Genomic DNA, 20,921 nt, shown 5'->3' with positions numbered 1-20,921 from the left:
GAGATATCACAGAGGGCATTCTTTTATGGGCCTTAACGCGGAGACAGTTTGCAGCTAAGAGAATATATTCTGGGAAAGAAAAGTAACAGCTTGAAGCAAGTGGAATATGATTTGGTGCCTTGCAAGCTTAGTAATTGTCTGTAACCAAAAGATACAGCTCTTTAGATACTAACTATACAAATATACTTTATAAATATTATAATCTATGTCTTGTGCAACATATTATTTTAGCACAAGGTACAATATGATGGAAATTATAGATTGAAGCCCATCCTCAGTGGTTTATAACGTGGACACACACATGTAGATTTTCAGAAAGCATTAAGATACTTCAGTATCATGTTTGATACAGTGGAAGATGCAGAGAGGTGGGAAGAAAGTCAGCGCCTACAATGGGCTGAAGCCTTACTGTGCACTGTAAACAACTTTTGTTCTATGGTACCTTTTTATGTAACCATCAAGTTATTGTTTCCCCTCTCCTAGCCTTTTGTACTTTCCCCTCTGTAAATTATGTCAACAAGAGAAAAGAAAGAAACACCATTCTCCTGCTTCTCCTGAGTGTGGACCTTGCTGAAATGCCCGGCAATAACAGGAACCACCAACACTCTGGCCTTGGGATTACATACACCCAAACACACCCACCTCCCTGTTTCTCTTCCTTTAGTTGTTCTTGTATCCCACCCTGTTCACCTCTCATGCGATCCTTCAAGAGTTGCTGACGAGAGTCAATGCTCTCTGTGTCAATAACCCCATTTCCTCCCAGCCCATTCTATGCCTCAAAGATAATTTGTTTGGTTCTAAAATTCACAATAGGTGGCAAAACAGGCAAGGGAAGACATAGTATTGAACTTAGCATGTATGTGCAACAAATGGTCAACTAAAACACCAGAGACATTATCTTCACACACTTTCCCGCCTGTACCATTTGCCTTCCTGTTACACTTCCATGTCAAAATGCTACGCACATATTTATGATGGAAATGTTGTGGCGTACACAGATTGCAAAACCAAGGTACCAGATTCTCATTATTTTCTAATAATCCTCAGAAATAATTTCCCTTGTAATTTGCCCTGCCGTAACTAAAATTTTAATATTTAGTATAAAGGTACCAACTAAAATTGCATTTGAGTGCTTCACAGTGCAACACACCCACTGTTATAAAACACTAATTAACTCCAGGATTTCATACATCATTAACTAATAATAATAACAACAACTATCAGTAAACAATGTGCAGAAGGTACCTGTTCTTACAGATTCAACCAGCTTTGGATCTTCCTCCATTTCCAGCATTTTCTTATAGTACACTGGGTTCTTTTCCATCTGTCCCTGGGCTCCACTGACAGTCATCCAGATGAGACTACGATATTCGTTTGGAATGCCTTTTCTGATGTATCGCTTTACTTTTATGGGAATAAAAGCAAGTGGTTAAAATTCAAAACACAAGTGAACACAAAAACTCTAAGGTCACCTTCACTGGTGGTCCAGACAGAACTCTTGATCCTAATCAAGGAGCAGTTTGATTTCTTCATTTAAAACAATTTCTGTATTTGAAAAAAAGACAAGTCCTGAATTTGCCAGGATACGTTGTTGACTATTGCCAATTTATTTGCATGCAGAGCAAGTTTTGGTGGTATCAAGATTCTTTTCTTAGGCATTACTGAGAATGGTGCAAATGATTAGAGATAGAGTACCTGGAACATTTTACTCTCCCTAGCCTCCGTAATGTAGCATTCTAGCAAGCTCAGCAGAATTTTCCACTGACCTTTTCCAACAAGATCATCAGCACACATAGAAAAAAAAACATGTTAATGTTGAAGTGCAAATATACAGAAGTATTTTCTTACAAGTAGCAGGGTATTTCCCCCCCTGACACCCAAAGTCCATTGATAAGTTAAATTGTCTACTGGATTTGCATTCAAAAATTAACCCAGCTAAAACATCTGAAAGTTCATATTTTTAAACTGACAATACCCAACTAACTAAAAACAGCTCCAACGTGGGCATAACACTCCCCACCATCGAGGACATCTTCAGGAGTGGCACTGCAAGAAAGTGGCATCCATCACTAAGGACCCTCACCATCTGGGACATGCCCTCTTCTCATTACTACCATTGGGTGGAGGTACAGGAGCCTGAAGACCCACACTCAACAATTCAGAAACAGCTTCTTCCCCTCCGCCATCAGATTTCTTTGGCTTTGTGAAGGGAAGATCTTGCCTCACAAGCCTGATAGAGTTCTTTGAGGAGGTGACTAGGAGGATTGATGAGGGTAGTGTGGTGGATGTGGTCTATATAGATTTTAGTAAGGCGTTTGATAAGGTTCCTCATGGTAGGCTTCTTCAGAAGGTCAGAGGCCAAGGGATCCAGGGAAGCTTGGCTGTGTGGATTAGGAATTGGCTTGCCTGTAGAAAGCAGAGGGTTGTGGTGGAGGGAGTGCCCTCGGATTGGAGGGCAGTGACTAGTGGTGTCCCGCAGGGACCGGTTCTAGGACCTCTACTTTTTGTTATATTTATAGATGACTTAGATGAGGGGGTGGAAGGCTGGGTTAGTAAGTTTGCGGACGACAATAAGATCGGCGGTGTTGTGGATAGTATGGAGGGCTGTCGGAGCTTACAGAGGGATATTGATAGAATGCAGAGCTGGGCTGACAAGTGGCAGATGGAGTTCGATCCAGAGAAGTGTGAGGTGGTACACTTTGGAAGGACAAACTCCAGGGCAGAGTACAAGGTAAATGGCAAGATACTTGGCAGTGTAGAGGAGCAGAGGGATCTGGGAGTTCATATTCATACTTCACTGAAAGTTGCCTCACAGGTAGATACAGCAGTTAAGGAGGCCTATGGGATGTTAGCTTTCATAAGTGGTGGGATTGAGTTTAAGAGCCGCGAAGTGATGATGCAGCTTTACAAAACTCTAGTTAGACCACACTTAGAGTACTGTGTTCAGTTCTGGTCGCCGCATTATAGGAAGGATGTGGAGGCGCTGGAGAGGGTGCAGAGGAGATTTACCAGGATGCTGCCTGGATTAGAGTGTATGGAATATGAGGAGAGGCTTAAGGTGCTAGGGCTTTATTCACTAGAAAGGAAGAGGATGAGAGGAGACATGATAAAGGTATATAAAATATTGAGAGGAATAGATAGAGTAGACAGTCAGCGTCTCCTTCCCAGGGCACCAATGCTTAAGACAAGAGGGCATGGCTTTAAGGTTATGGGTGGGAGGTTGAGGGGAGATGTCAGGGGGAGGTTTTTCACCCAGAGAGTGGTTGGTGCATGGAATGCACTGCCTGGGGTGGTGGTGGAGGCAGATACATTGGACAGGTTCAAGAGTTTGTTGGATAGGCATATGGAGGAACGTGAGATAGAGGGATATGCGGGAGGATAGTGTGAGGGTGGTTTGATGGACGGCACAACATGGTGGGCCGAAGGGCCTGTTTTGTGCTGTACGGTTCTATGGTTCTGAACAGTCCAAGAACGCTACCTCACTATTCCTTTTGTTTTGCACTATTTATTTTTGTAACATATAGTAATCTTTGCATTGTACTGCTGTTGCAAAACCAACAAATTTCACGTAATAAGTCAGTGATAATAAATCTGATTCTGAATTCTCCTCTGCCTACCCCATATTTGAAGACTTTATTCACATAATCTAATGTTGCTATTCAGGGTAGAAGTATTTGGCAGAGAACTGGCTTACATCCCTCAGAGTTCATGAACCACTTTGTACATGACAAGCATCTTCATTCATTCACTTCTTTATCTCTGGATGAAAGAGCCATTCAGTTCCAACAGAAACCCTCAATGAATCCTTTCTCTTTGGTCAAAAAAAAAGACATGCTTCACTGCACTCATAACAGCTGAATTAGGAGACTGTTACTTTATTAAAAAAGTAAGTCCAATTACAGTCTTCAATTTATATGGAGCAACTAAGATTTGAAAGCTTGAACAACCTCACACTCAAAATAAAATCAACATTTTTGGATCAAGAATACACACTAAGTAGGCACAGAATAAAGAGACAAAATACAAAAGTGACCCAAATTCAACATAGAGGCACTGGAGTGGATACAATACTAGAATGTAGACGTTATATCTGCCTGGGAAGTCTGAGAAAACTGGACCGGTTTCTCTGGTACAGACAAAGACAGGGAGGGGGTAACCCAATGCACTTGTTTAAAATTATAAGGCATTGATTGTGAACACACACACGTGAAGAGTCCGAAGATAGGGACCTTATACAAAAGATAGCCACTAATAAATCCAGGAGGAGTTCAGGGGAAACCTTTATTGGGAGTGAACAAGAGTAGCTGCAGTGACGTGTAGAATGGCAGTTTAAGGGGAAGGCAATTTTATTTATACATATACACATACACACAGGAATAGAATGCACACCCTGATAGGTTAATATTATGTAAATATTATGGGAGGATGAAGCTGTAGATCCATTTTTCCAAAGCAGAAAGACTTTGTAAATGGGCTTTCAAACTGCTGCCTAGCCACAGCGTCATAGAGCAATACAGCACAGATATAGGCCCCTTAGCTCAACTAGTCCATGCAGACCACGTTGTCCACTCAGCTAGTCCCAATTTCCTGCATTCAGCCCATATCCCTCCAGACCTCTCCCCATGTCCCTATCCAAATGCTTCTTAAAAGATACAATTGTATCTGCCTCAACCAATTCCTCTGGCAGCTCATTCCATACACTCAGCACCCTGTGTGAAAAAGTTGCCCCTTAGTTCCCTTTGAAATCTTTCCCCTCTCACCCTAAATCTATGCCCCCTAGTTTTGGACTCCCCTACCCTGAGGAAAAGACCATTACCGTCCACCTTATTTATACCTCTCATAACTTTAAACACTTCTATGAGGTTGCCGTCATTCTCCTACATTCCAAGGAATAAAGACCTAACCTGGCCAATTTCTCCCTACAAGTCAGGCCCTCTAGTCCTGGCAACATCCTCGTAAATCTTTTCTGCACTCTTTTCAGTTTAACTACATCTTTCCTATAACAGGGTGACCAAAACTGTACACAGTACTCCAAGTGCAGCAGAGTAGGCTCTCCATATGCCAAGACAATCCCAACATCTAGTTCCTCAATTTATCTTAATATCTTTCTTCACAGTAAAATGATTTTATTACCCACTTAGGTCGTTCTCCAAAATCACACAGAATATTTGGCATAAAAACAGTCCATTTTGCATAACTCAACTGGTGTTCACACTTCACAGGTTAGGGTTCTACAAGATTCTATAAGCATCTCAGATTTTTTTTCAAGTACCGCTCTCTCTAATCGTTTTTCTCCCATGTCCTTATATACAGTTAAATCTTCCATAATCCAGCATCTGATTGTACAGAAATCCTAATGGTTGGGCATCTGGCGCTGATTAGTACAGAATGCGAGGCGGAGGTCTAGAGTGCAAGTGGGGTGTGCAGCAAAAGCCAGGGTTGGGGACTGGGACACCAGGGGTCAGGAATGTGGGTAGGTTTGTGGCTGGAGCAGGGGTCCAGAGTACTTGTACAGTTCCTACTCCCTTTCTTACCAGGTTCATCAGAAAGTGAAGTAAAATTACATTTAGGTATTAAAAGGATTAATATCCAATAGATTGGAAAACCTGATGGTCTAGCACCAAAGTCCTGAGGATGTCAGATTATAACTAATTTCCTTTCGAAGACATCCAAATTATCTACTGCAAACTACTTTCCATGGTAAAAGGCTCCAGGTCTTATCATTCTCTGAGTAAAGGCATTTTGTCTAAAATTCCCATTGGAATTATAAGCAATTATCTTATTCTGATGTCAACTAGTTTTGGATTGTTCCATAAGTGGATACACTCCTACATCAACCCTGTCCAACCCCTCCATTATTTTAAAGATCTCTATCAGGATACCTCAGTCTTCCCTTTTTAAAAAGCTTCAACTTGTTGAGTCTTTTCTGTATGCACTTAATTCTGTGACTACCCCTGTAATTCTCCCCCCCCCCCACTCTCTGCTGTGCATTTATATCCATTTAATGAACAGAGACCAGAATCTAGAAATTCTTTTAGACAATGCAAGAGTGCTCTACGGTTGAAAATTGCCTTAACTCAGAGCAGACCAAGTTGCCTCTATTTCTGAATGTCGAAGCACCGATTGGGAAATTGAATTCTCAATTTTTTGACAGGATTTTCATTTGTCTTAACAAGTTTTTCTTTGTGTAATACTTCCCCCAAATGTCAATAGTGCAACATCCAAATTCACGTCAACACAATTTTCAACCTTACTGGTCCAAAAAAAACAAAGTTCTTATTTATTCACAAAATAAGATTTTACTAATCCAGCTTCCTCTGAAAACATGATATTTGAAGCTCCAACACTCAAGCTAACATTCTCTGTCCTAACTGATAGCCATGATTTCTCTTTATCATCTTGAGCACAGATTTATACAGATGCCTTGACTGCTTTGTCAGGGTCAGGTTGCTCCCAGCTTCCTAGCCTCAGGATCATCCCAGGCCATTGCTGCTGACCTCCAGACTGTTCCAGACTCCTTCATTACAATCCTTGCCTTGCCCCACTAATAGGATAGGCTCACTAAAAGTGGTAGCTCTGTGCTATTTAATATCAAATGTCCCCTGAAATCCTTAATATTGGCTCTGGACCTCAAAAGTCTCATAGCATCAGGCAAAACGCACATAAGGAAACTTACAGATGATTGCCATGTGTCCTCCCTCAGCTGATGAATTAATCGTCCTCAAATACCATAGAACAATACAGCACAATACAGGCCCTTCGGCCCACCATGTTGTGCCGACCTTTAAACCACACCTAATACTATCTAACCCCTTCCTCCCACATATCCCCCTTTTTTAAATTCCTCCATATGCTTATCTAACAATCTCTTGAATTTGACCAACGTATCTGTCTCCACCACTACCCCAGGCAGCGCATTCCATGCACCAACCACCCTCTGGGTGAAAAACCTCCCTCTGGTATCTCCCTTGAACTTCCCACCCATTACTTTAAAGCCACGCCCTCTTGTATTGATCATTGGTGCCCTGGGAAAGAGGTGCTGGCTGTCTACTCTATCTATTCCTCTTAATATTTTGTATACCTCTATCATGTCTCCCCTCATCCTCCTTCTCTCCAAAGAGTAAAGCCCTAGCTCCCTTAGTCTCTCCTAATAATCCATACTCTCTAAACCAGGCAGCATCCTGGTAAATCTCCTCTGCACCCTTTCCACTGCTTCCACATCCTTCCTATAATGAGGCGACCAGAACTGGACACAGTACTCCAAGTGTTCTCTAACCAGAGTTTTGTAGAGCTGCATCATTACCTCACGTCTCAAACTCGATCCCACGACTTATGAAAGCTAACATCCCATAAACTTTCTTAACTACCCTGTCCACCTGTGAGGCAACTTTGATCTGTGGATATGAACCCCCAGATCCCTCTTCTCCTCCACACTACCCAGAATCCTGCCATTAACCTTGTACTCCGCCTTGGAGTTTGTCCTTCCAAAGTGTACCACCTCACACTTCTCCAGATTGAATTCCATCTGCCACTTCTCAGCCCAGTTCTGCATCCTATCAATATCCCTCTGCAAGCTTCAACAGTCCTCCATACTATCCACAACACCACCGACCTTTGTCGTCTGCAAACTTGCTAACCCACCCTTCTACCCCCTCATCCAAGTCATTATTAAATATCACAAAAAGTAGAGGTCCTTGTGGGAGACCACTAGTCACAGCCCTCCAATCTGAATGCACTTCCTCCACCACAACCCTCTGCTTTCTACAGGCAAGCCAATTCTGAATCCACACGGCCAAGCATCCCTGGATCCCATGCCCTCTGACCTTCTGAAGAAGCCTACCATGTGGAACCTTGTCAAACGCCTTACTAAAATCCATGTAGACCACATCTACTGCACTACCCTCCTCAATGAACCCTACCAGGCTTGTGAGACATGATCTTCCCTTCACAAAGCCCTGCTGTCCATAAATGCTCACCCATTGAGAGATCTGTCACCTGACCCGGTTCATCACCTAATACTAGATCTAATATGGCATTCCCTCTAGTAGGCCTGTCAATAGTGTGACAGGAATCCGTCCTGGACACTGGAGGGGGCACCTGGAATAAAAGTACCGAGTAGCAAGATCAGAGCGTACTCTGGGTTGGAGACTTTACTGTCCATTGCCAGTACTGTTGCAGTAACAGCACTGAATTTGTTGGTCAAGCCGTGAACAAGGTTGGGTCTGTGGTGAGGGCAAGAGAACCAATGTGGAGCAAAATAACTACTTAACCTTGTATTTTATCTGTCTGCTCACCAAAACATCAAGCCCAAGCCTTTATATGAAGAACCCCCTCCCTCACATGTAGTACCTGCACCATCATGGTAAATGATTTTGGTTAGGGTGGCAAAAATCCAGGGCACATTAAGATTAAGGAGGAGGTTTTAGATGTCTTAGTGGGCAAAAAGGCAGAATAATCCCCAGGGCCTGATGAGCTGTATCCCAGTCTGCTACTGGAGGTAAGGGAGGAGATTACTGGGGCCCTGAAGGAGATATTTAAATCTGCACTGACTGCAGGTGAGGTGCCAGGAAGACAGCAAATGTGGTAACTTTATTCAAAAAAGTCAGCAGGAATAAGCCAGGTAATTACAGGACAGCAAGTCTAATGTCAGTGGGAGGTAAGTTATTGGAAAAAATCCTGAGGGACAGGACTAATCTACACTTGGAAAGGCAGGGATTGATAGTTGGCATGGATTTGTTGGTGGGTGGTCCTATCTGACTAATTTAATTAAGTTTCTTGAAGACGTTACTAAATATATTGATGAGAGCGATGTGTACATGGACTTCAGAAAGGCCTTTGACAAGGTCCATGTAGAAGACTGGTCCAAAGGTTAGAGCCCATGGGAGCCAAGGCATATTGAATCCAAAATGTGCTTGGTAATAGGTGACAGAGGTTGTTGGGGAGGCTCGCTTTTGTGATTGGAGTCCTATACCCAACAGTGTATCACAGGAATCAGTGCTGTTTGTTATATTGATTAACGATCAGATGCAAGTGTAGGAGGGATGATTAGTAAGTCTTCATATGACACGCAGATGGTTGCTCATAGTGAGGAGGGTAGTCTCTGGCTACAGAATGATATTAATCAGCTGGGCAGGCCAATGGCAGATGGAATTTAATCCTGATAAGTGTGAGGTGATGCATTTTGGGAGGCCTAATAAGAGCAGGACATTCATCATAGGGAGTATTGAGGAACAGAGGGGCCTTGGTGTACGTCCACAGATCCCTCAAGATCAGCACAGGTGGATAGGATAGTGAAGGCAGCACATGGGATGCTTGCCTTCATTAGCCAGAGAATAGAGTATAAAACAAAGAAGTCTTGCTGAGGAAGAAATGTTTCACTCAAAGGTGTGGAACACACTGCCTGAGTGGAGGCAGGTAGCCTCAAGTGCTGGTTAATGGAATCAGTGGATAGGTACTAGATGGTTGGCAGGGACATGGTGGGCTGAAGGGCCCATTTCCGTGTAACATATCCTACGACTATGATTGAACCAATCTAGTATTTCAAAATTGACTTTCATCTGGTACTGAGGACCATCAGAAGCAGCAGAATTCTATTCCTCTGCGATTCTTAACCTCCTGGCCTAACATATCCCCTACTCTACATTACTATCAAGACAGGGACCAGTCCTGGTTCAATGCAAAATGTGGCAGGACTTTCCAGAAGCAGTAATAGAGGAACATAAAATTGAGGCGTTAACCTGTTATAGCCAAACACAGGACAATGGGTGTACTAAAACAGCAGATATAACGTACTATAGATAGAAATAAGTCACAAAAGCAATGGTTTTGCAGTCTGCTGCATCCGATCGTGAACAGTGATGAAAATTAAACTAATAGGTGGCAGCAGTTCCATTAACATGAAAGTTAAAAACTGCAAATGCTGGAAATCTGAAATATAAACAAAATGTTGGAAGCACTCAGCAGGTTCGGCAGTATCTGTGAAAAGGGAAATGTTAACTTTGTTTCTCATTGCACTGATGGCACCTAACCCACCGAGTGTTTCCAGCATGTTCTGTTTTTATGTTGGCTCCACGAACACCTCCATCCTCAAAGATGGCAAGATTCAGCATCTGAATGCAAAGTTGAAGTGTTTGTAATGATTTACATCATTAAAGTCCTGAGTAAATAATTAATATAGGAGTTATGATTTTAAAATAAGTATACATGGACTACCGCTAGAAAATTCAATATATGTCTTACAAATGAGAATATTTTTAACCAGAAACAGAACAATGAGATTAACACAATCTGTAATTCATACACTGGGAGCCAAGCCAGATTTCAGAAGATAAAATACAATGACCAATCCTGGTCTCGTGTTTGCTTGTTTGAGCTTCCCAATTTCAGAGCCATGATTCAGTCAATTCAATCCAATCCACACAACATCAAGAAGTGATTAAGCTCAATGGATACAGCAAACTCTGAACCCCAACAAACCCCAGCAGTAGCAAAACTTATGTCCCAGAACTAGCCACAGCTATGGACAAGCTTTTCCAGTGGACCTGCAACACTGACATTGACTCAACAATGTGGAAAGTTGCCCAAGTGTGTCAGAGTCATGCAGCATGGAACAGGCCCTTCAGCCCAACCAACCATGCCAACCAAGATGCCCATCTAAGCTAGTTCCTCTAAACCCTTCCTATCCACATACTTGCCCAAACCTGGGGAAAAAGACAGTGTGCATTCACCCTATCTCTGCCTCTCACGGTTTTATACACTGCTACAAGGTCACCCCTTATTCTCCAATGCTCCAATGAATGAAGTCTTAGCCTGCTCAACCTCTCTCTATAACTCAGTCCCTCGAATCCTGGCAACATCCTTGTAAATCTTTTCTGCACTCTTTCCAGCTTAATGACATCTCTCCTATAACAGGGTGTCCAAAACCGAACACAATATTCCAAATGCCGCCTCTTGTCTTGTGTAAATGCAACATAACATCCCAACTTCTATACTTAATGCCCCGACTGATGAAGGCCAGCATGCCAAAAGCTTTCTTCACCACCTGGTTTATCTGCGACACCACTTTCAGGGAAGTGTCCAGGGCACAGAAGGTTGACAATCTAATCTTGTAATTACCACTGTCAATCATAAGCAAGGTAACATTAGGCATCATCAACAGCACTATCAAGGAGCACTTGTTCACCAATAACCAATGTACCATTGCTTTGTTTGCATCCAGCCATGATCACTTGAGCTCATTTACAGTCTTGGCCCAAATATGGACAAAAGCATAAATCCAGGAATGAGCGCTTCCCCTTGATCTTATGGCATCCTTTGACTGTGGCATCACAAGGCCTGGTAAAATTGAAATCAATGGGAATCAAGAGGAAATTATCCCACTGGCAGGAGTCATACCTAACACAAACGGAAAATGGTGGCGATTTCTGGGAGACAAAATTGTCTCAATCCTTCGAAGGTCACTCCAGACATTCATCTGGGCAGCATCCTGGGCCAAACAGCTTCACCACGCAAGTTCACCCCGAAACAATACTAGAAGTGGATGTCGGCCGATGTTTGGGCACTGTTTGGTTTCTTTCACAATTCCTCACACGGCAAAAAGTCTTATGCCAACTTTCAATAAAAACTGGACCTGAACAAACTTCTACAGATGTACTGTTGAAAATATCCTGACTGGTTGCATCATGGTCTGGTACAGCAATTCGAATGCCAGGAACACAAGAAGAGAGTAGTGGACTCTGTCCAAAACATCATGGGCACATCCCTCCCCACCATCTGTAGTATCTACAGGAGGCGCTGCCCCAAGAAGGCAACATCCATCATCAAAGATCCCCACCATCAGGACCATGCCATCTTTTCGCAGCTACCATCAAGCAGGAGATACAAGGAGCCTGAAATCCCACACCACCAGGTTCAAGGACAGCTACTTCCCTTCAACCATTCAGTTCTTGAACAAACCAGCAAAACCCTGAACACCACTACAGCTTAGCAACATTATGGCCACTCTGATCACTTTACACTAAAAATGGACTTTGTTTTTTTATACTAATTGTGTTCTTTCTTGTAAAAATTGTGTATAATTTATGTTTATATTTTTCTTGTGAATGCTGCTTATATGATGCTATTGCCTATGATGCTGCTGAAAGTAGGTTTTTCATTGCACCCGTCCATACATGTACTTGTGCACATGACAATAAGCTCAACTTTGACAACGTTCAGATATAATGTTTGCCTAGCAGCGAACACCTCTTCATGATACTCAATTGCAACATCCTTGCCAAATCCCTCAACATCAATGTCATGGAGCAAGTGGTGATAGTCACCAATGACAAAAAATTTAACTGGATCTTCACTATACATATACTGTATATACTGGCTACAACATCAGAAGCGGAATCTGAATTACTCAACTTACTGCCTGACTCCCAAAGCCTTTCTACAAGTGACAAGTTCAGGGATGCAGTGATTCCTTTACTTGTCTGGGATCAGTGTGGCTACAGCAACATAAGCAACTCAAACAACATCCAGAACAAAGCAATTTACTTTATCGGTAGCCCCCAAACATTTGGAGGAACTCAACAGGTTCCTCCAGCATTTTGTGTGTTGCTCCAGATTCCAGCATCTGCAGTCTCGTGTCTCTACTTTATAAGCACTCCAGTCACCATTCCAACATTCAATTCCTCCACCAGCAGTTTATCACAGCAGGGCTGTGTACTCATCTACAAGGTAAACTACAGCAAATCATCAGGTTTTAGCAGGACATCAGCTACGCAAAGCACAAGGGCATCACTGCCTGTAAATTACACACCGCCCCGATTGTGGAAATTTATGGCTATACCTTCATCATCACTAGATACAAATCCTGAAACCTGTGTAGCGGGGAGTACTTTCACTACACTGGCTGTTGCAGTTTAAGATATCCATCTCTTCAAGAGCAATTAAAGATAGGCATTAAATGGTCTTGCCAGTGATGCCAGTGTCCCACGAACGATAAGTGACGTTTGGACAGTGTATGCTCAGCAGATGAAAAGATCTTTAAAGGGGTGACAGCATTAAAGTGTAGTTTACAGAACAATTAGTTTGAACATAGCTTAACAATCACATTGATTCTAGTAATTTTCTTTTCCTTGTCTTGGAAGAGGCTGCAAACAGTGCGGCCTATGGAAGTGTATGGAATCAAAGTGTATGAAAAATCTGGGATTCCTGCATGAAATAATCCCCGGCATCATCACTTTTGACAGGGTGGGGGGCAAGAGGTGTTGGGGTAATGCACATTTGGCACATGGGATACTAGTCTTCATTAGTCAGGGCAATGAATACGAGAGCAGGGAGGTTGTGCTCTGACATTGGTCAAACCTCAGCTAGAGTATGAATGTGGTTCTGGTCACTACATGATAGGGAAGATGTGATAGCACTGGAAGAGGCACAGAAGAGATTCACCAGGATGCTGCCTGGGATGGAGTCTTTCAGTTATGAGGAGAGACTGGAGAGGCCTGGGTCTATTCTCCCTGGACTGGAGGAGGTTAGGAGGAGACATGATTGAGGTACATAAATTTGAGGGATATAGATAGGGTATACTGCAGGAAACTTTTCTTCATATCTGGCCTAGACCAGTACTGTTCAACAGGGATCAGTGCTGGGACCTCTGTTGTTTGTGATACATGTAAATAACTTGGGATGAAAACAGATGGGTTGGTTAGTAAGTTTGCAGGTGACAAAAATTGGTGGAGTTGCAGACAGTGAAGAAAATCATCGAAGGCCACAGCAGGATTTAGATCAGTTACAGTTATGGAGAAATGGCAGATGGAGTTTAATCTGGGCAAGTGTGAGGTGTTGCACTTTTTGGGGGGGGGGGGGGGGGGGCTAATGCAAGGGGAAAGTATAAAGGATCATGAAAAGCATTAATGTACAGATTAAATTGGTTTATTACTGTCAGATGTCAATATCTTGCATACTGTTCATATAGAATTCATTACAACAGCGTATTGAGGTAGCACAGGTAAAACAATAACAGAATGAAGAACAAAGCGTTACAGTTACAGACAAAGTGCAGTGTAGGCAAGACAATAAAGGTACAAGTTCATAACAAGGTAGACTGTGAGGTCAAGAGTCCATCTTATTGTACTAGGGGGATCGTTCAATAGTTTTATAACAGCGAGATAGAAGCAGTCCTTGAGCCTGGTGCTACATGCTTTCAGGCTTTTGTATCTTCTGCCCAATGGGAGAGAGGAGAGAATGTCCGGGGTGAGTTTGGTCTTTGATTATGTTGGCTGCTTTACCGAGGCAGAGAGGAGTATAGACAGAGTCCATGGAGGGGAGGCTGGTTTCTGTGATGTGCTGAGCTGTGTCCACAACTCTCTGCAGTTTCTTGCAGTCAGGGGCAGGGCAGTTGCCATACCAAGCCATGATGCATCCAGACAGGATGCTTTCTATGGTGCGTTGATAAAAATTAGTGAGGGTCAAAGGGGACATGCCAAATTTCTTTATCCTCCTGAGGAAGTAGAGGCGCTGGTGAGCTTCCTTGGTCCTGGTGTCAATGTGGTTGGACCAGGAAAGGCTATTGATGATGTTCACTCCTAGGAATTTGAAGCTCTCAACCTCAGCACTGTTGATGTAAACAGGAGCATGTGCACCACCCCGCCCCCTTCATTCCTGAAGTGAATGACCAGCTCTTTTGTTTTGCTGACATTGAGGGAAAGGTTGTTGTCATGACACTATGTCACTAGGCTCTCTATCTCCTTCTGGGTATCTTGAGATCCAAGTCCATACCTCTCCCTGAAAGTGGCAATTCAAGTAGATAGAGTGGTAAAGGTGGCATATGGCATACTTGCCTTCATCAGTCAGGGCACTGAGGATAAGAGTCAGGAAGTTGTGATACAGTTGTACAAAATGTTGGTTAGGCTGCACTTGGAGTATTGCATGTAGTTCTGGTCGCCCCATTACAGGAAGAATGTGGAGGCTTTGGAGAGGATGTTGCCTGGATTAGACTGTATTAGCTACAAGGAGAGGTTGGACAACAGAGGATTTTTTTCTGTTAAATGTCAGAGGCTGAGAGGAAACCTGAGAGTTTACACACTTATGAGAGGCATTGATAGGGTCGGTAGCCAGAATCTGTCTGCTAGAATAGAAATGTTGAATACCAGAGGGCATAGCTTTAAGGTGACAGAAGAAGGTTTAAAGGAGATGTGCAGGGCAAGTTTTTCTTTAAAAGAAAAAGGGTGGTAGGTGCCTGAAACATGCTGCCAGTGTTGGTAGAGAAAGCAGATATGATAGTGGTGTTCAGGAGGCTTTTAGATAGGCACATGAATATGTAGGGAATGGAAGGATATGGATTGTACGCAGGCAGAAGGAATTAGTGTAATTTGGTATCATGTTCAGCACAGACATCATGGGCTGAATGGCCTGTACCTGTGCTGTACTGTCCCATGTTCTATCTATATCAGAGGTAGACAAAACTAGGAGGATATAGATATAGGGAAAGGGGCAAGATATTTAGAAGGGATCTGAGGGGGATTCTTTTTCCACCCAGAGAGTGGTGAAAGGAGAGTTGCAGATGGAACTTAAGTGCCTAGACAAGCACTTGAATCACCCCAGCTAGAAGGCTACAGGCCAAGTGCTGGAAGGTAGAATTCCATTGGATGGTTGCACAGATGGGTTCCCACCACGCGGCATGAATGTCATGAGCTGAATGGCCTGTTTCATTACTCCATGACTCCACTGCAACAAGTGATTAGCTCAGAATTGAAAAATGCAAAGATAAGGCACAGTTTTTGGGTGTGACAAAGTATCTGACCCATTATAACTCAGCTTATGCAGATAGCAATTATGCATTACTTATTGGTTCTAATAAGGACTTGTGTTTAACTCTCCTGCAAAGGGGATGTGCAAATTGCTGACAAACACCAGGACAGAGGACCAGAGACCAGATACATTAAAATATAAATGAGAGTTGATGTAGGAGTAAATGCCTGTGGCCAACATGTTGTTGTCAGCTGTTCTTCTGGAGAATCAAAAAAGAGACATTGGGATGGAGCCATAATTTGTGCATTTCAGATAAGTACTGGATGACTATCTGATAGTGGACTACTGGTCATGTTCCTTTGTGGGGAAAAAAGACGAACCATCTCCAATAATCAGTTCTATATTGAGATAGTCCAGGCCGGATGTCTTCAAGAATTATAATGGCTGCAATCTTCTGCTTAAACCCAGTAGCTCTGGTCTTCCAAGCACAGAGTGCAGTCCAACCTTCCCTTCCAACTAAGTGCTAATCCAGGGTTTCCTGGGCTGTAGACAATGCAAACTTTCTTGGATTTCCCATCACAGGCTGGGGAAATCTGCCTACCTAGTCTGCATCAGTTTATCCTGGTTCAAGCCCACTCAAATCCATACAAAGAACTGACATGCTAATTTTCCATAGGTTTAATTCATTTGATTTAAATATATTTAAGTTTTTTTTAATCTAACTTTTCAGCCCTTTAACTCAAGACTTTTCTTTTTTCGTATTATTTTCATTTTACTACATTGACACATTAAAAATAAACAGGCAATTTAAACAACAGCTTTGACAGCTTGAGGAACAGGATGGTGGCTGCCACAAAATCAGAGTTCAGGGCCAGGCTGCATCAAAGAGTAGGCTCCAAAGATAAGCAGTTAGCAAGTTTGGACAGCTCACTGGTTAGTGGAAGGTCTCCCCCTTTATCCAATCATCCTGATAAACTTTGGGGAAACTGTTTTAAATGTGCTGTATAATGGATTATTGTTGTAGAACCAGTGCAACTTGAGCCTGGTCTACTTCAACTAACAAAGACAAGGAGAATAACATGACAGCATCTGATAAGCCTGCAGTGACAGGACAGTGAACCAGAGTGGAACATTTACCACAAAAAGTACCACACAATGCTCAGGACTCCAGCCAAGAGATACAAGGAAGAGCATAACAATTATTCACATCATCCTGTAACAGGTAAATAACAAGTCTAAAAGATTTACCACTAGCAACGCCAACGTTTATTGTGCATATCCCTACTTTTTGCTGAACTGAGGAGGCAGGTAAGAATCAACCACAGTGGTCAGTCTGGAGTCACTCATAGGCCAAAGCAAGTAAGGATGACAGATTTCCTTCCATGAGAGAGATTAGTGACCCAGATGGGTTTTTAATGACAATCTGGGGGTTTCATGTTACTGTCACCAAGACCACCTTTTCTTAATTCAGTGTCAAGTTATTTGTTGATTTTTTTTATCCTCCAGCCGCCAAAGAGGAACTTAATCTCCTTTCTCTGGACCAATAGTCCATAAACTAACCACCAAATTATCACACCCCATGGACTGTAGATTCAGAAATCCAGGCCCATATATAATTGAAACAATCCCAGCATGGAAACTGAAGTGGTGCTGCAATGGTGACTTTTTGATAAGATGGTAAAACCAAGCAGAGCTTGCATTCTCGGGAAGAAATTAGTACATTATTTGGTAAATTGGTTTATTATTGTCACATGTACTGAGGCACAGTGAAAAACTGTTTTACATGCCATCCATTCAGATCATTTCATCACATCAGTATATCGAGGTAGTACAAGGGGAAACGATAATAGAATGCAGGATAAAGTATTACAGTTACAGAGAAAGTGCAGTGCTTGCAGACAATAAGGTACAAGCCCATAATGAGGTAGATTGTGAGGTCAAGAGTTCATCTTAGCATACAAGGGGACCATTCTGTAGTCTTATAACAGCGGGATAGAAGCCGTCCTTGAGACTGGTGGTACATGCTTTCAGGCTTTTGTATCTTCTGCCCGATGGGAGGGAGAAGAAGAGAGAATGTCTGGGGTGGGTGGTGTTTTTAAGTATGTTGGCTGCTTTACTGAGGCAGCTAGAAGATCAAACCACTTAAAAAATCTGGCAAGTTCCACCTTACATATCAAAGCTAACAATTACACTGCAGCAAACTTCATTAAAGTTATACTACGTGACTGTTGCTTCCTATATTGTAATACTTCAAAAGCACTAAAGTACTTTGCGATGTATTGAGAACATGAATTTTTTTTTCTTTACACAAATGAGAGGCTTCTTTTTCTGAGAAGGTGCCAATGCATTGCCAGTCTTCTCCCCAACTAGAACCTGAACACAAAGCCCATGATGTCACATGGCTGGAAGTTGAACAGTTCAACCTCTGTAACCCCCTCGACGTAGAAAAGGATCCAAGTAATGCCCAAGAGCCAACCTTGGTTCCAAGGATGCATGGAGTATCTGAAAGTTCTGGACACCTACTGCCACAAATGTAAAAGCATGAAGATGAGGTGGATATTAGCTACTAGTCTGTTGAAGAGGACGAAAATTATCTTTGGTTTTACAGTTGATGACTTTTTGTTGCATGAAGAGCATCAATAATTAGAAAAGGGACAAATTACTTTTTCAATAGTTACCCGGAATGAATTAATGTATTAGCATACAATTTGTTGAATAGATTTATGCATCATCTCTCTGGCTAATTTGCAAATGGATATATAGTTCTTATTTTAAACTGAAAACGAGTAAATACTAGGAAATACAGAGACGCAAGAGACTACAAATGCTGGAAATCTGGAACAACACAAAATGCTGGAGGAACTCAGCAGGTCAGGCAGCATCTATCGAGGGAAGTGTACAGTCAACGTTTCGGGTCGAGACCCTTGATCAGGACTGGAAAGAAAGAGGGGAGACAGCCTGAATAAAAAGATGTGCGGGGGGGGGGGGGGTGGGGGGAAGAGGGGTGGAGCAAGAGCTGACAGGTGATAGGTGGATCCAGGTCAGAGAAGGGTGATAGGCAGATGAGGGAGGGGGAGGGTGGGAATGGTGCAAGAGGCTGGGAGGTGATGGGTGGAAGTGATAAAGGGTAGAAGAAGATGGAATTTGATAGAAGAGGACAGTGGATGATGGACTAAAGGGGAGGTAAACCAGAGGGAGGAATCTGTGGGTGATGGGAAACGCCCTGAAATACAAGGAAACTAATATGCAATCACTGTAGACAGCAATGAGGTGGTACAACAGAGTATGTACATAACCAAGTTTGATTCTAGAAAGAATTGTCAATGCAAAGAGCATACTCTACAGACAAGGTAGGCTTTAACACAAAGCACAACATTGGGAGTGAAGAGGACAAGTTTTACAGACACGATGAAAATGAAAAGACTGCAGACATAACAAATAGATATCTGTATAGTGTCCTTAACAATGAAGTGTCCCAAGATGCTTCATAGGAGCAATAACCAAATAAGATTTAGCCAAGGAGAACAGCACCACTTATTCATATCAAAAAATTCAGCTGATCCTTAATTTTACTTTATTAAGTAACCCAAGTGGTAGTAGCACAGGCTCCTTAAATGTCATCTCTATTCTGTAATCCAAGTACCACCCTATGTTTACATTCTCCTTAAAAGTCTATTCACAGTACAGTAGCACTAAATTCATTTGCAAAGAGAAATATGTTATGCACAATTCAAATTATTCATATAGAATCTGTATTTTGCCTTCTGATATTTTTTTTAATATTTAAAGTGCCTTATTAAGCAGACAACCCATATCATGGAGACAGTGACATGAAGAGGAGAGAAATTAGCTGCTCTGCGACTGGCGTACCTGACTACTCACAACCTCAACAAACAAGACTCCAGTCAGGAATTTGTGGGGGGATGTGATATTCTGTGGATCATGCAACCGCATCAATGCTCGAAGTTCAGCATACAAAAACAGCAGCACTTCTGGATAGGCAGGTTTTTGCATCAAGGAGGTTGGACATATGGCGGGGGTGCTAAGGAGGTATTGATCTTATTAATATGGAGCAAAGGGAGGCGAAAGGCAGTTCTTGTGTCCGGGGAGCAAGTGGGAGTAAGACACAAACCAGCAATTTGGGGGAAATGTTAGCACCGGGGGCAGGGAAGAAAGACGGCAAATTGGGGCAGTGGGACAAATGTAAGAACCCAGAAATGGGGGGGGGGGGGGGTGTGTGGAAGGGGAAGGATGGGGCGACTGCCCCCGGTCTGGCCGGCCTGTGACTCACCTTTCAGGCTCCGTTGCAGCCGACTGCCCTGCAGCAGCTTGCGCCATTTGATCGCGCGGCGGTTCAGCACTGCCTGGTAATCCGACACCAGCTCCTCTGCCTCGGTCCCCGCCGGCCGCTCGAACCCGTACTCGTCCACCCTGGAGAGAAAGGGAAAGCAGCGGCTTAGACCCGACCTGACCCGCGGCTGCTCCAGCCGCCCCGATCACCTCGACGCGAGTCCCGGCCCAACTGGTACCTAGTCAGCGGCTCCTGCTCAGGACCCGACTCCGCTGCCTCCATTACCACTGCCAACCCGGTCCCACACTGCCAGGCCGAGCCGCCGCAGGTAGACGATCAGCCGGCGCGGCGGGACTCGGCGCACACCTCCCCGCCCTCTGAAGCCAGCCAATCACCACGCCCAGCGCACCTGCCAATCGCCCCGCCCACTGCTACCTGCCAATCACCACGCCCATTGCCACATGTCAATCATCCGCCGATCACCACGCCCACTGGCACCCGCCAATCATCCGCCGATCAGCCCGCCCACTGCCACCCACTAATCATCCGCCCACCGCTGCTCGCCAACCTCCCCGCCGACGGCTACCTGCCAATCATCCCGCCCACTAACACCTGCCAATCACCCCATCCACTGCAACTAAAACTAACTTTTTTCTCTCTTTCCCAGTTCTGATGAAGGGTCTTTAACCTTTTTCTCTTTCCATTGATGCTACCTGACCCGCAGAACGTTTCTAGCACTTTGTTTTATTGCGGTTTATTTTTCTATTCAATCAAACTACAAACAACTGCTGATGCGGAAAATCCAAAGGTTTGAAACGTTGACCCTGCTTCACAAGTACTGCCTCACCTGACAATCACCCCGCCTGCTGTCACTTGCCAATCAGCCCGCCCG

The 20,921-nt window shown here is 43.4% G+C and overlaps 1 protein-coding gene across 1 annotated transcript in view; it reads right to left on the bottom strand.

Moving 5' to 3' along the window:
* Window positions 1–20,407, bottom strand: part of grtp1a (growth hormone regulated TBC protein 1a) — a 57,999-nt gene extending 37,592 nt beyond the window's left edge. The window contains exons 1-3 of the mRNA XM_052014003.1: window positions 20,268–20,407; window positions 20,030–20,169; window positions 1,246–1,404 (exon numbers count right to left, since the gene is read on the bottom strand). Coding sequence (XP_051869963.1) covers window positions 1,246–1,404; window positions 20,030–20,169; window positions 20,268–20,311 — 343 coding nt within the window. The 5' untranslated portion in view covers window positions 20,312–20,407. The remainder of the gene's footprint in view (window positions 1–1,245; window positions 1,405–20,029; window positions 20,170–20,267) is intronic.
* Between the last annotated feature and the right edge of the window lie 514 nt (window positions 20,408–20,921).

This window comes from Pristis pectinata, chromosome 4 (assembly GCF_009764475.1).
Source record: "Pristis pectinata isolate sPriPec2 chromosome 4, sPriPec2.1.pri, whole genome shotgun sequence".
Taxonomy (NCBI): Eukaryota; Metazoa; Chordata; class Chondrichthyes; order Rhinopristiformes; family Pristidae; genus Pristis; species Pristis pectinata.
The sequence above is the reverse complement of the archived record's forward strand: the minus strand, read 5'-3'. Positions and strand labels throughout refer to the sequence as shown.